The 15,711-nt window shown below is 42.1% G+C and overlaps 1 protein-coding gene across 1 annotated transcript; it reads right to left on the bottom strand.

Annotated features, from left to right (window-relative positions):
- Positions 1–3,244: 3,244 nt before the first annotated feature.
- On the bottom strand, positions 3,245–8,213 carry LOC116520575 (zymogen granule membrane protein 16-like). The gene is made up of 3 exons (XM_032234825.1): positions 8,159–8,213; positions 5,239–5,371; positions 3,245–3,608 (listed from the first exon to the last, which is right to left on the bottom strand). The coding sequence occupies exons 1-3, from the start codon at positions 8,211–8,213 to the stop codon at positions 3,245–3,247; spliced, it is 552 nt and encodes a 183-aa protein (XP_032090716.1).
- Between the last annotated feature and the right edge of the window lie 7,498 nt (positions 8,214–15,711).

The raw sequence follows: 15,711 nt of genomic DNA, 5'->3' as shown, positions 1-15,711 counted from the left end.
AAACCCAGGGGTGTTCAAACTTGACAGCTTTAAGACTTGTGGACTTCAACTCCCAGAATTCCTCCTCTCGCTCTTCATCTTGATGATGTGTGCGTATGGGCAGGGGGAGGGAGCTGGAACCGGTTCTAAACGGCACGGTAGATTTGTGGAACCTCTTCTATAGAAGAGACTAGAACTGGCAGGAACCCACCCTTGATGCGTGTGCGCCTTTTTGACACCCGAGCAGAAAAATGTTCGCTACCACTGCCCTAGGCTGCTTTTATGTCCAGCGAGTAACAGAAACCTTCTCCTCTGTGGAACAATTCTAACACAGGAACTACTACACAACAGACACACAACACACACCCAGCTGCTTTTCTGCTGTTTTTATAGTGCTGGTGGCTGAGCCGCTGGGCTGCTTGGAGAGGGGCCTTAAAGGGGCAGAGCAGCCTCATGGCAGCTGCCAGCCATTCAGTATCTCTTTGTGCAGCCATTTTCAGGCTGCACAAAGAGATACAGAAACTTCCAACTTTGCTGCCCCCTAGTGGCTACCAAAGAGAGCCAGTACAGGTAGTCCTTGATTTGCAACCAACTTTTGATGTTACAACAGCACTGATAAAGAGACATGATCATTTTTTACACTTACAACCATTGCAGCATCTCATGGTCACATGATCAAAATTTGGCTGCTTGGGAACTGGCTCATATTTATGACGGTTGCGAGTGTCCTGGAGTCAAGTGATCACTTTTTGCGACTTTTGGGCAAACAAAGTCAAGGGGGAAAGCCAGATTCATTTAACGATGACATGTTACTACCTTAACAACTGCAATGATTCCCCTAAGAACTTTGGCAAGAAAGGCGTAAAATGGGACAAAACTGCATTTGACCAACGTAGCAACATACACTTTGGGCTCAATTTTGGTTGTAAATTGAGGACTACCTGTATGTAGTAGTTAAAGAAAAGAACTAAGCTAGAAACTGAGAGACTAAGAGTTCTAGTCCCAATTTAGGTATAATGCCTGCTTAGTGACATCGAGCCAGTCTTCCTCTCTCAGCCCTAGGGAACATGCAGTGGGAAACTACTACCAAAAAAACTGCAGGGACCTGTCCAGGCAGTCAATAGGAATCAAAAACTGACTTGAAGGTCTGTGTGCTGCACACACATACACAACGCACACACACAACACACACCCCCCCCCAGATATTTTCAACTCAGGTCTGTAGTTTTATAAGCAAAAACCAAATTAATGATTCCTCAATAGATGCCTGTTGATTTGGCTTTCAAATCTGTCTGTCTGTCTATATGTGTCTATATGTGCCCATCCATCAGTCTCCATCCTCTCATCTATCTATCCATCCTCTATCACAGTGGTTCCCAAACTTGGCAACTTTAAGACTTGTGGACTTCAACTCCCAGAATTCTCTAATTCTCTAATTCTCTAATTCTCTGGGAGTTGAAATCCACAAGTCTTAAAGTTGCCAAGTTTGGGAACCACTGCTCTATCACATGTGATCTCCCTTGGTCTATTTTTATCTGTCCATTAGATACCATTGCCCAATGTATTTTCTCCTCTTCAAATCATGTTCCAATTTTAATTTTGTACCTGCTCTGGAAACCTCGGATAGCTGCATCTTATTCAGATCCGTAACATTTTTGAAGAGTGTGAGATTAAAGGTGAGATGTATTCTAGCATAAGGTGGAGATTCTGTGTGGATCCAGAGCTTGTACCAGATCATGAGGATCCCTTACCCCACATGCGGCTCCAGAGCCATGGGTTGCTAACCCCTGCCTTAGCCAAACCCTGTACCCTGTTGTCAGCCCTTCAAAGCAGACCAGACTAGGAAACAAAGTCATGGATGCTAATCCAGTTTTTATTATAAGGTTACAGTCGCAGAACCTTGCAAATCTGAATATGCTTCCCCTCTCCCTCTATCTTCGTGAGAAGGTTTTTGTCTGATACATTTTCTCGGGTTACAGTTATGCCCCCGACTCAGGTTTCTTTTATCTATTGTCCTGGTTGCATCTCTTCCCCCTGTTCCTCAAGGTTTATTCCTTATTCCCATGACATCCATTGGATGAGCTGAGCAAATGCCTTTCAAGGACATTTGAAACACCGCCTATCTTTTCTGTAGGCTCCTTTCAGGGTCTCTGGGTAGAGTTAGACGTACAGAAGGTAAGGTTACTATGGTCCCCGAACTTACAGCCAAAATTGGGACCAGATATTCCAATGCTAAGCAAGTGAATCATGCCTAATTTTTTGACCTTTTTGTGCCATGTTTGTTAAACAAATCCCTGCAGTTATTAAGTGAATCAACTGGTTGCTAAACACATCCAGCTTCCACCATTGACTTACCTTGTTAAAAGTTGGCTGGGAAGGTTACAAATGGCATTCAAATGACCCCAGTCATTGGGCTGCAACCATTGTAAAAATGCCAGTTGCCCAGTGTCCAAATCATGTGACCGTGATTATGATTTTAAGCATGAAGACCGGTAGTAAGTACAAGGAACATTCATATCACTTTTTTTCAAAGGCGTTGCAACTTGAATAGTGGCTAAATGTATGGTTGTAAATCGAGGACTACCTGTATAATATAGGTATCAAATCAAAATTTTCCAAGATACAGGTAATCCTTGACTTAAAACAATTCGTTGAACAGTACAGATTGTTCGAACTTATAACAGCACTGAAAAAAGTGACATGACAATTTTTCACACTTATGACCGTTGCAACATCCCCACAGTCATGAGATCGGAATTCAGATGCTTGGAAACTGACTCATATTTATGACGGTTGAGGTGTTCTGTGACAACCATATTACTAACTTAACAACTTCAGTGATTCACTTAACAACTGTGGCAAGAAAGATTGTAAAATGGGGCAAACCTCACTTAACAAGTGTCTCACTTAGGAACAGAAATTTTGGGCTCAATTGTGGTCATAAGTTGAGGACTATATGTACTTTCTTAGTGTTTTGATCCATGGTTTGAACTTAACATCTCTTTAATGAGTCAAATCAAAATGAAGGAAGCAAAATCAAAATGAAGGAAGCAAAATCAAAATGGAGGAAGCAAAATCAAAATGGAGGAAGCAAAATCAAAATGGAGGAAAGGACTATCAAAGCCAGGGTATCAACAGCAAAAGTGTATCACTCCCTATCCTTCCCTCTTCTCCAATATTTCCCCTAAGATCCAAAGGAAAACAACAAAAGAGGTTGTGTAGTATTTGTACTGATTTTAAGAGTGAGGATTAAAGGTAGAGCAATCTATATCTGGGTCACTGGTGGTGGATCTGGAGAGTGGACGGATTCATTCCACCCTTTCATCCACTGATTTTCACCCCAGTGGAAACCGAGGGCGTTGACCATTGATCCTGACTTCCCACTGATGAACCTCAGAACCGTGTTGGGGTGTGAGGGCTCTGCAGTGAAAGGCATTCCCAAACCGGAATTCGACCCAAAGGTAAAGACATGGCCCATGTTGGTGCGGAAGGCCAGGTATTCCACGGCGTTTCCAAAACGGCCATTCACCTGCACCAATCCCTCTCCAAAGAACAAGTGCATGTCCGAAGGGCGCCCTGTTGTGCTGCCTTCATTATTGGACCATGTGTCACCATAACGAACTTGGATGCTGCGTTAACAAGAGAAAGATAATGTTAGACGTAGAGTCACCTTAGATGGGAATTAATGATGATATTCATGAGGGGGTCCTTGGTGCTCTCAGAGCTTGCTTATTTCCTTGCAGGCGTTTCATTACCCAAACTAAGTAACATCATCAGTGTTACAGGCAGGGCCACGAAACAGTTCCACCACAAAACCGCGTTCGACTAAAGCGCGCTCGACAAAACTGCGTAGCTGACGTCATCACAGCGCGACAACAGCGCGGAGAAAAAAGCACGCTGTAAACGCTAAAGCTAAAATTAACCCCTAAACCTAAACCTAACCCCCCTAAACCTTATCCTAAACCTAACCCTAAACCTAACGCTAAACCTAACCCTAAACCTAACCCTTAACCTAACCCTTAACCTAACGCTAAACCTAATCCTAACCCTTAACCTAACCCTAAACCTAACCCTAACCCTTAACCTAACCCTAAACCTAAACCTAACTCTTAACCTAACCCTAAACCTAACCCTAAACCTAACCCTAAACCTAACCCTAAACCTAACCCTAAACCTAACCCTTACCTTAACTTGAATCGGCTTGCTTTCAAAGCGCTATTTAAAGCGCCCTTTTTTCTCCGCGGTCGCTGTTGTCGCCCTGCTGATGACGTCAGCGACGCGGTTTAACCGGGCGCGCTTTAGTGGAGCGCGGTTTTGTCATGCCACGCCACGAAACGTCTTCAAGAAAACAGGCAAGCTCAGAAAGCACCAAGGACCCCTCATGTCAACCTTGAGCTACAAATATTTTCTTTTATTGATGATGCTCATCTCAGCAGACCTACGTAGGAAATCTTTCACCTATAATTCCATCATCTTACCCAGAATGAAGCAGAGCTAGGAAATGGTTCCAGAACATGTTAAAATATTCATGACTGGGAGAGACATGGGAACAAGGTCAGCCAATGAATAGGCATAGAAACTAAATCAGCCAATGGGAGCTCAAACAGATCTGAGTCTGTGCAGAGAATTGAAAACAGAAATTTAAGCAGTCTCCTGCTCTGAGAGGACAGCAGTCTGTCTGTGATTGTCTGCTGATATGAAACTGCTTGTGTTTGCTTGTAACTCCCTTCCTTGTGTTTACTTGGAAAAACCACCTGTTGGTATTGTACATTTATTCATCTATTCTTATGTATATAAAGAAGTTAATGAATCCAGCCAAATCTGTTATCTGTGTGAGCTTCTGGATTTGAATTTATGCAACAAACCCTGACAGAACAGAGTTCCTCCACTTTGGCAAGTGATCTGAGGACTTCAACTCCCATAATTCCCCAACCAGCCATTGCTGGCTGAGAATTCTGGGAATTGAAGACCATTCATCTTCACATCGCTGTGATTGAGAAATATAGAAGGAATCAACTTCCTTCCATTCATCCCTTCCTTTCCTTCAGTATTGATCTAGATATGTTCTTTAAACATGATTTGCAGCACTTAGACATACGTTTTCACATACAAATAGCTTACTGACTGATTAGTCAATCAATTGTCAATAAACTGTTTGCACATTTAGGTTATTTATGCTCTCCTCAGTTGATTCATAATTTTTAGCAGTCAGGTTAAAGCCCAGCTATAGACAACTGAGGTTCATTTAGATATAAATACCTTAGGATATTTCTGTCATTTGACCTTATTTTCATCGCTGATATAGGGCCTTCAAACTGGTTGCTGGATTGATCAAAATAGTCCCCATCATTACCACCATATTCCCCAGAGTAAGAAGGGAACGTTCTCTGATCTGGATCTATAAAGAAGAAGGAGAACCCGTTAATTAAACAAGTTAATCAACCAATCATTCCTAATCTTCCCAAGTTCCTGCAGAATGGCTCATGAAGCTATAGCCCTGTGATGGTGATACGCGGAGCCTCTCTGCAGGAAAGTGAGTCATCGCCTCAGCTCAGCTCCACGTGTATGCGTGTGCGCTTTCCACCGGCCAGCTAATTTTCAGGTCTCTGCTGCACATGCGAGAGATGCATGCACATGCATGTGTGTTTGCATGCATATGCACAGGGGAGCACGGGGGGGATGCAGCGTGCCCCCATGTCATGTGACCCATTTTTGGTCTCAGGAGGCTGCAGAGAGGCCCGCTAGGATTAAAATTGGGTACATGCGGGGGCCACGCACTTATGGGGGGACACGGGGGAGGGCAGGGGCATGTGCGCGCATGCGCAGGGGCAGGGGGTGTTGCACACACATTACATTATGGGTGTGGGCATGTGTGTGTGCTATTGCATGCGCACACATGCTTCCAGCACACAATGACAAAAAGGTTAGCCATCACTGCTATGTCCCATTTTGTGTCCCCTGATTAAACAGCTTTGCATTTGTGTATAGATGGTTCACTCAGAGTTGAACTAAAATTCCATAAAAACAATCACATAGGCTGGTGGAGGAAGACTGCTTAGAGATAGGAAGTTCTCTTGTACATTCCTGCTCTCCCTTCCCATCCTCCAGGAGCTCAAATATTACTGAAAAGGTTTTGTGTTCTACTAAAATTCATACTCAAAGCAAAGTAAAATCATTAATGTTTGAAAATGTATTTATTTAATAAAGCAGGTGATTCGGTAGAGATGATTGTGAATGATTATTGAGAATGATGGATAAATGGATCAGTGTTTCTCAACCTTAGCAACGTTAAGGTATGAAATTCAACTCCCAGAATTCTGGGAGTTGAAGTTCATCCAACTTAAAGTTGAGAAACACTGGATAAGATGGTAGTGCTGGTTTTTTTTTTCTTTTGTAAATATTACAGGGAATCCTCAATTTACAACCAGTCTCTTAACAATTGTCCAAAGTTACGACTAACTTTTAAAAATCCGCTTATGACTTGTCTTCCAAATTGCAACTGCCACACATCCTCCACAAGTCACAAGTACACATTTTAGGTCCTTGGCAACGAACTCACATTTATAACTGGTTGCAGCATCCCGCAGATATGTGACTGTGATTTGTGATGTTTTTTGCAGCAAACACAAAAAAACACTCATTGGGTATGCTGGATTTGCTTGACAATCCTGGTGACTCACTTTGCAATTGTAAAAATGGTCATCAAATTTAGTTGACGTGTGGTGCTTTCACTTAATGACTGCAACAATTTATTACTGAAACTCCATTAAAGTCGTAAGTCAAGGACTATCTATACAAGCAGAGTTAGATAACAGGGGTGTTAGGATTATAAACTTAGAATTTTAGAATTGTGTAAATGTTCTTTCTACTATATAAATCTATCATGGTATATCTTTAAGTTGTTGCTTATGTGCAATTTTAATTGAAATTTACTTTTTTATTTTTGATGGCAGTTAGACCATACTTTGGGGGCACATTATAATTATCATTTATAAATAATATAAATTCTTGGTTGGCTAGTTTTTAATTTTTTTATGCTAGTAACCTCTGCAGACATATTTGCAAAGCGGTTGTACATATCAGGACTATGGTATAAGTTGATACTTTACTTTAGATTTACTCACAGAGAAAGTCAGAGAGAGAGAAAAAAGAAATTTAACGCATAACTTGAAGTGAAGTTTTATGAGTCATGGAGTCTGTTTGGCTTCTTAATCCATATAAGGCCAATCAGATGCTGCCTTCTGCTGTGGCAGAAGATAATTGAAATGTGTGCGAATGAAGACCACGTTGAGAATTGGGTTAGCCATCCATTAATATTTGGGATTACAGGATTTGTCTACTAAACTACAAGATTGGCTGCTAAATTAGACTTACATTAGAGTTACAATTTTACACAGCACTTAATATTTTAATCATTTAATCCTGGCCTGTAATAGTAGAGATCTATGCAATCAACTAGTGATTTAATTCAAATTATATCTTTTTCGGCCAGTACTTGTAACTCAGATCTGCTACAATAATCTGTATATTGCTGGCTGGGAAAAACTGCTTAACCAATAAATTTCTAATGAAATAGGTAACAGGTTCCTCCTTAGGGGACCTAGAAAATATGCTTTTTCTGTGGTTGCCCTGTTACTGGATCTGCCTCAATTCTGCTCACCTTTAAGAAAGCTGTTAAACCTGGCCAATCCCCGGAAGCTTTAGGGAAAAAGAGTGGAATTCCCTCTAGTTTCTCTCTTGTATGCTTAATAGCCATTGTATATATTTTTTAGTTTATTGTTTGTTTGTTTTTTGTGTTGTTCATCATGCAGTCACAGTGTTTAAGCCTTATAAATCTGCATAAAAATATAACGTTTTAACATGTATTCTCCAAAACTCTATGCTTTTAACCTATAGGTTGGGGGCTTCCCTGTCTCTCTTTTGCCTATGGTACACACATTCAAACACACCGTTCTAAGTGCAAATTATCACAATTTTCTACAATACTTATTCCTCAGGCATTGGATAGAATTCAGTGAGAGTGTTTCTAGATCAATGTTTTTCAACCTGGGCAGTTTGAAGATGTGTGGATTTCAACTCCCAGAATCCCCCAGCCAGCCAGTTGGCTGGAGAATTCTGGGAGTTGAAGTTCACCCATCTTCAAGTTCACAAGTTTGGGAAACATTGTTCTAGAGCTTACCTGAAGCAGTTGACACTCCAGCACAAAGAAGGGAAAGAAACACAAAAAACAGCATCTGGAAAGATGAAATTGGCGTATTCTGAAAGTTACAGAGCGGGAGAGAGTTATAGTTAACATGTTATCTTTTACAATACAGATCTAAACAGGATGTGTCATTGAATTAAACAGATTTTTCTTGTAAATATATCTGTTTAGAAGGCCAACCTTAAATTCATTACAATACATGTAGGCTTGTATTGACATACAACCGTTCACTTAATAACCATTCAGAGTTACAGTGGCACGGCAAATCACTAGTCCTCATGCTTATGAGCATTGTAACATCACCATGGTCATGTGATCAAAATTCAGGTTACATGGCAATTGGCATGTATTTATGATGGTTGTCCCATGCCAAGATCATGGGATTTCCATTTGCCAGATTCATGGTATTGCCCAGCTGGTTCTAACAAGAAAAGTTAATAGCAGTAGCATTTAGACTTATATACCACTTCACAGTGTTTTACAGCCCTCTTTTATATATATATATATATATATATATGTATGTATGTATGTATGTATGTATGTATGTATGTATGTATGTATGTATGTTATATTTATGCTGATAAATAAATAAAGGGAGACTAGTATAGATCTATTTCAAGCTATTTAGCTCTCATCAGCTAGCCATACCCAAGTTTTTTGGGAATCGAACCTGGGTATGGCTAGCTGATGAGAGCTAAATAGCTTGAAATAGATCTATACTAGTCTCCCTTTATTTATTTATCAGCATAAATATAACAAATGTAACAAAAAAGGCAACAGTAAAAAATATTGGGTTTCTGTCTGGATGGTCTCTTGTGACGAGCCTAATGACAGAGAGTGGAAGTGTGACCTTCCTCCCATACTTGGGCATACCAGGGGTTGTGACTTTAAGTGTGTATATATATATATATATATATATATATATATATATATATATATATATATTCATTTTCATATAAATAACCACATGTATTCTGTTACATAACCAACACTATTTTGTATTATTAAATATTATGTCAATTTGTCTTACCATCAATCCCCAAGAACTATCATTGGTTCTTCTGCTCTCCATATACTGTATTTGTACCTTATCCATCACTTTCCTCCCTCTCTCCTCCACCCTCCCTCCTTTCTTCCCTCTGTCATCCTTCTCTTCTCCACTTCCCCTTCCTCTCTCCTCTTTCCACTCCTCCTTCCTCTCCTCCTCTTCCTCCCCCTCTGCCTTCTCTTCTAGCCCCTTTACAGCCCTCTCTAAGTGGTTTACAGAGTCAGCCTTTTCTCCCCAACAATCTGGCTCCTCATTTTATTGACCTCGGGAGGATGGAAGGAAGGCTGAGTCAACCTTGAGCCTGGTGAGATTTCAACTGCCAAATTGCAGTCAGTCGGCAGTCAGAAGAAGTAGCCTTAATGGGGAAACTGGATACATTTAACGACTGCATGATTCATTTAACAACTTTAGTAAATCTCTTAACTGTGGAAAAAAAATCACACGTCACTAACTTAAAGACTGCCTTGCTTAGCAACATAAATTTTGGTCAAATTGTGATTGTAAGTCAAGGACTACCTGAAATAAAGATGCTGGGATATTATCTTAACACAGTGATGGCAGGCAGTTGAATTAGAAGCAGGTAAAATGAAGCAAGATATGAAAAAAAGATTGTTTTTTTTTTAGGAAGATAACTGAAGGAAGGAATTGTCAGTTCAAAACTTCTATTTTAAATCCACAATTAAGCTTTCTTAAGGTTATTGTTTATGCACAAGTTATTCTATCTAAAATTCAGTCTTCTGCTACAGAATTTGGGATTTCATGATGTTGGCTGAAATAAGAATTTTAAGGCAAAAATCTAAAAAGAGAAAAGTGCAAGCAAAATAAAAATGGGTGTGATTGTGGTATGATTAAAATAGCATCCCTTTAATATTTCTATGTCAGTTCAGAAGAAGGTCCTGTTAATTTTAGTGAAATTTATTTGCAAGCCAATGTATTTTAGAGTGGATTTAAGATTCCTCTCGTTTTTCTCCTTCTCTTTATCCCCTTTCTCTTTCCCTCCCCCTTCCACCTATTTTTCCTTTTTCCCTTCCTCCCGCTCTTCCTTCCTTCCTCCTTTCTTCCTTGTCTTCTTCTCTTTTATTTTCCTTCCTTCCTTCCCTCCTTCCTTCCTTCCTTCCATCCATCCATCCATCCATCCATCCATCCATCCATCCATCCATCCATCCATCCATCCATCCATCCATGAGATTCTCCCCATAAAAATGTCCTCAGATGCACCATGCATCTTTTCACCCCTGTAATTATCACCATAGATGCATCTACATATAATATTTACATATTTCTGCAGCACAACTATAATTTACCTTACGAAATTGAACCATTATTTGGTAGAGGAGCTCAAGGCAACAGGATTTCTCTTTGTCTTCCTGAGGCTTAAGATTTCAAATAATCCCTTGTTTTCAATCTCTACTCCTGCTGCAAATGTGACCTGATTTGAGAGAAAGGAGCTCCTATTGGTTTGGCAACAATTCGAGACATTTCTGGAGTTTTTTTCTACCTGTTGTTAGCCGCAGGGCACACAAACAGAGCTACTATTGTGAGCTTTCCTGCTCCTGTTTAGAAGTTCTTCAGAAAGAAGAAAGAAAGTCATCATTGGACAAATATATGCTTGAGTGTTTGCACAGAACTGTCTTTTTAACCACAAAAATTTCATACTTTAGTTTTCAGTCATTTACATGGCAAATAAAAATAGTACGGGCTCCTCTTTTGATTCACCTTGGATAAAGGGAAATTGAAAAGAAACCCTTTCTATACAGGTATCATGTTTCCCCAAAAATAAGACAGGGTCTTATTTCTTTTGACCCCCCCCCCCAAAAAAAAATATGGCCTTGGTCTTATTATCAGGGGGGTGCTTTTTGTCTTGGAGGAAACAGCAAGTGTGATAACTTCATGGCAGCTATGTTGCACTGCTGCGACAGCACAACACAGGCATTCGCCCTTGAGGTGCCCGCGTCCTCCCGTCCCCATGTTCTTTGGGAGCCAGCTCGCAAGAGAGCAGCTGTCCAGCAACCCACCTCTCCAGGCAGTCAGAGCGCCACTCACCCAGCAGTATACTGAAGGCGCCAAGACGCAGAAACTGGGGGGACAGGCGCTCATACAACTTGGCGCCTTCGATACCGTTTGGTCGGTGAGTAGTGCTCTTCTCAGCTGGAGAGGGGGGGTTGCACGAGCACCTGTTCCACCCCCCACTCACATGCCTCCCAGCCTCACCACGATCTGGGCCAGCTCTCCCTGCAGGGCCAGGGCTGCTGCCGCCGCCGCCATCCCAACACTGAGGACGGCTTCTTCTGTGGCTTCCAAACCCTGGAGGTCTGCTGCCAAGTCTTCCGGGAGTCGGGCCACAACCATAGAGCGGGAAGGAACACTGCCGGAACACTCTCTGCCCCAGCTCAGCAGCCACGAGATGGCCATGCTCACTGCCTCCTGCACCCCCAAAACAATAACCCCCCGATAATAATATTCTAAAGGCGCCAAGCCGCACGAGTGCCTGTCCTACCCAGTTCCCATGACTTGGTGCCTTCGGAATACTACTGGGTCAGTGAGTGGCACCCTGCCTGGCCGGAGGGGCCAGGAGGGGGTGGGAGGGGCCAGGAGGGGGGTGTACAATGGGCTTATTTTGGGGGGATTGTTGCCCACCCTAGAAATCTGGCATGGCTTTATTTTCAGGACAATTCATGTTTTTGGGGAAACATGGTAGTCCTCAATTTATAACCATTTGTTGAGTGACTATTCAAAGTTAAAGGTAAAGGTTCCCCTCGCACATATGTGCTAGTCATTCCTGACTCTAGGGGGTGGTGCTCATATCTGTTTCAAAGTCATGTGGCTGGCATGACTAAACGCCGACGGTGCATGGAACGCTGTTACCTTCCCACCAAAGGTGGTTCCTATTATTCTACTTGCATTTTTACATGCTTTTGAACTGCTAGGTTGACAGAAGCTGGGACAAGTAATGGGAGAGCACTCCGTTACACGGCGCTAGGGATTCGAACCACTGAACTGCCGACCTTATGATCGACAAACTCAGTGTCTTAGCCACTGAGCCAAGGCCATTAAAAAGTGACTTACAACTGGTCCTTTCACTTATGACCAATGTAGCATCCCCAGTATCACAGGAAAGAAATCCGAGCGCTTGACATTTAGATGATGGTTATAACATCCTAGGACAGGTGATCACTCTTCTCATCCAGACAGAGGTGATTGCCTGGATAGCTGAATTGAGCATCCAGTTATGAGGTCGCTGCCATACCTCTGTAGAGGTTTTGTATAAAATTATGTGGATAGTGTATATATGTTTACTTCTCTTTTGTTATGTTCTCATCATACGTCCTCAACCTTTTGGGTACCAGGGACTGATTCTGTGGAGACGGGTTTTTCCATGGACTTGGCGGAGGGGTGTCGTAGTTTCATCTGTTGCCTGCATCCCATGGATGGGGCTTCGCTTGTTTGCATGACCCAGTCTCTGACATATCATGGATCAGGAACTGTCCATGGACTGGGGGTTGGGGACCCCTGTGTTAAATAATATAACAAGCAAAAGCAATGGGGGAAGCCAGATTCGCTCAATGACCACATGATTCACTTACCAGCTGCAGTGATGACAACCATAGCACAAAAAAAAACCAACAAAAAAAAACCGTTGTAAAATTGAGTACACTTAACAGCCACTTTGCTTAGCAGTAGAAATTCTGGTCCCAATTGTGGGGATGCTGCAACAATTGTATGTGTGAGGAATATATGTTTGAGTGCTGTTGTAACCTTGAATGGTAGCTAAGTAAAGGGTTTAACTCTTCTGGGAGAAATGCAGGATAAAATAATAATAATAACTACATACTGGCCTTGATTAACACAGCGTACTAAACTATGAAAAATTACCCAGTGTTCAAACTAAGCAAGCTTAGCATGTTATGCTAAGACAGCCACTGGATATTAAATTGCCAACAAATACCCAATTTTGTGATTTGTGAACCTGAAGATAGTAAGAGCTGCTCCTGAAGCAAGTGAACTCACAACTCTATGGGATTATTTCTTGCACAAATGGTGTGGTTCCCCTACTAGGATAGCAAAGCATAGAACATTATGCAAAGGCACACAACTGCCACATGATGGCAGCAGAGCCCATAATATTGCTGTGGCTCAACCCATACTGTCTTAATCTGTTTCTCAACCTTGGCAACTTTAAGATATGTGAACTTCAATTCCCAGAATTCCCCAGCCAACAATACTGGCTGAGGAATTCTCAGAGTTGGAAGTCCACACATCTTAAAGTTGTCAATGCTGCAAACACTGGTCTTAATTTTCTACAGTATCATCAGAGGTGGGTTCAGGGGTGGGTTCCGGCTTCTTTTACTGCTGGTTCGCTCAGGGACCCAGCTGATCGGCACAGGAGAGTGAATTGCCACGCCTCAGCTATTTTCCTTGGTGGGTTTTCTGTAAACTCTGCATGTGTGCTCAGCTTGCACTCATCGAACCAGTTTTCAACCAGTAGGATCCCACCCCTGGTCATAAGTCACATTTTTCAGTGCTGTTGTAACTTTGAACAGTCACTAAACAAACTTGTAAATCTACGTAAGACTACGATATATATTGGAACACTCAGGCAACTGACATCCAGGGATTCAGTGGTGTTTGTGGGATGTTGTTGGAAGAAATATCCAGGCCCAGTTCCAAGCCAGGAGAAAGGCACGGGAAATAAAATAGAAGCTGGAATCTGATTGGAAAGAAATATTGATGAAGCAGAACCACCAACGTATAATTGAGGGTGGCTGACAAAAATTGAGTTTAGAGTGGGTGGGTTTTTATATCTTCTGGATTCCTGTGTGGGGTCATGTAGGGGTCATGGCTGGCTCTATAGGCAAAAGGGGGAAAATGCAGATCCTGGGTCAGTTTTTCGCCCTAGGTGCCAAAAGCTTGCGTGCCCACCCCCATAACTTAATGCCCTACGCATGTACGTGTGACACCCCCCCACACACACACTGCTGCCCTACGCATGCACACACGGCTTTCTAGGAGCCTGGGGAGGGCGAAAACGGCCTCCCCCGTTCCTCGGAGGCCATCCGGAGACAGCCTGTTTTCTGACTTCCAGTGGGCCCGGTATATGCATTTTTTGGCCTCCCCAGGCTCCAGAAGCTTTCTAGGAGCCTGGGGAGGGCGAAAAATGGCCCAATACACAAACCAGATGTTCAGGGATGGACTTCCGGTTTGAGTGTTGGACAGTTTTTTGCCCTCCGGAGGCTTCCCTGAATTGGCCAAAAATTAGCTGACCAGTGCATGCATGCCTGCTGGAGCTTAGAGGGCAACGCCTCGCGTGCCATCAGAAATGGCTCTGCATGTTACTTGTGGCACGCGTGCTATAGGTTCATCACGGTCCTAGATATTTGTCTGAGCTAATTTTGTCAATTTTTTTGTTTGTTGCTTATCTGAGTTTCTATCTTGACCCAGTCTTTCTGAATGGATTTGCAAATCCAAATCTGTATTTCTAAAAGCTGGCCTCCTCAGTTTCTGCTCGGGGCAAGGAAACGGCTGGTTTCTGCCTCCCTTAAGATTTTTTTTCTTTTCATTTCTCCTTTAGGGGAAATATTTTATCCTGTCTTTTTAAATATTTCCCAAAACATTTCATTCTTCTGTGAGGGCGGGGGAGATGGACTCCCCACAATGTGATCAAAAATAGTCAAGATGAACCTGTAATGGTGTCACTAAAGCTCCAATGAATTTTTTATTGCAACCCCTGTCTTGCCTTTTTGTGGTCATGCCTTGCAAACTCCTTTTGACCCACAGGAAGTAATTTCTAAAAACCTGTTTCCTCACCCCCCCCACCCCCTATTCCTGGCATGGCTCCATTGGATTATCGGAATTAAAGGTTGGCGGTGACAGGGACAATATTTTTTACACCCTGGAAGCTTTCAGAAGTCGCAAAAAAAAAAAAAAAAAAGCTGTGCCCTTTTTAAAATCTCTTTTGTGAGAGATTTTGGGGAGGCTAGAAAAAGGACAGATAAGAACATGGACATAAAATGTCCAGATAATTGATGAGTCAATGGACAGTTATCTCATAAAATGCAGTTTAGCCTTGTTGAAGGAGACTGGGAGGAAGAGAAATTCCTCATACAGTTTCCAGAAAGTCTGTATTTGTTCCAAACTAGGCTTAAAGCTACTTTAGAGAAAATAATGCACTTTTTGCTTCTTTGATGTTTCTCTGATGGATGGGGCTTCACTGATCTGTACCATCAACATTCCTCTTTCTTTTTGAACTCCAGGAACAGATGGGTAATTAAAAATTGTGATGGTTTGTTCCTTCCTAGAACCATTTAGTTTAGAAAAATCCCAGCATTTTTCCCCCAACAGGCTTGGTCCCTCCAGCACCTGCACCCTAAGATTTGTACCATAGTGGAAAATCAAAATGTGTCAGGTCTTAGAAGATGTAAGAATCAGAAAAACCTGGCCTGTTTATTTTTTTTTTTCAAGCTGTTGAAAAAAATGGGAACTA

This window comes from Thamnophis elegans, chromosome Z (assembly GCF_009769535.1).
Source record: "Thamnophis elegans isolate rThaEle1 chromosome Z, rThaEle1.pri, whole genome shotgun sequence".
NCBI lineage: Eukaryota > Metazoa > Chordata > Lepidosauria > Squamata > Colubridae > Thamnophis > Thamnophis elegans.
The sequence above is the reverse complement of the archived record's forward strand: the minus strand, read 5'-3'. Positions and strand labels throughout refer to the sequence as shown.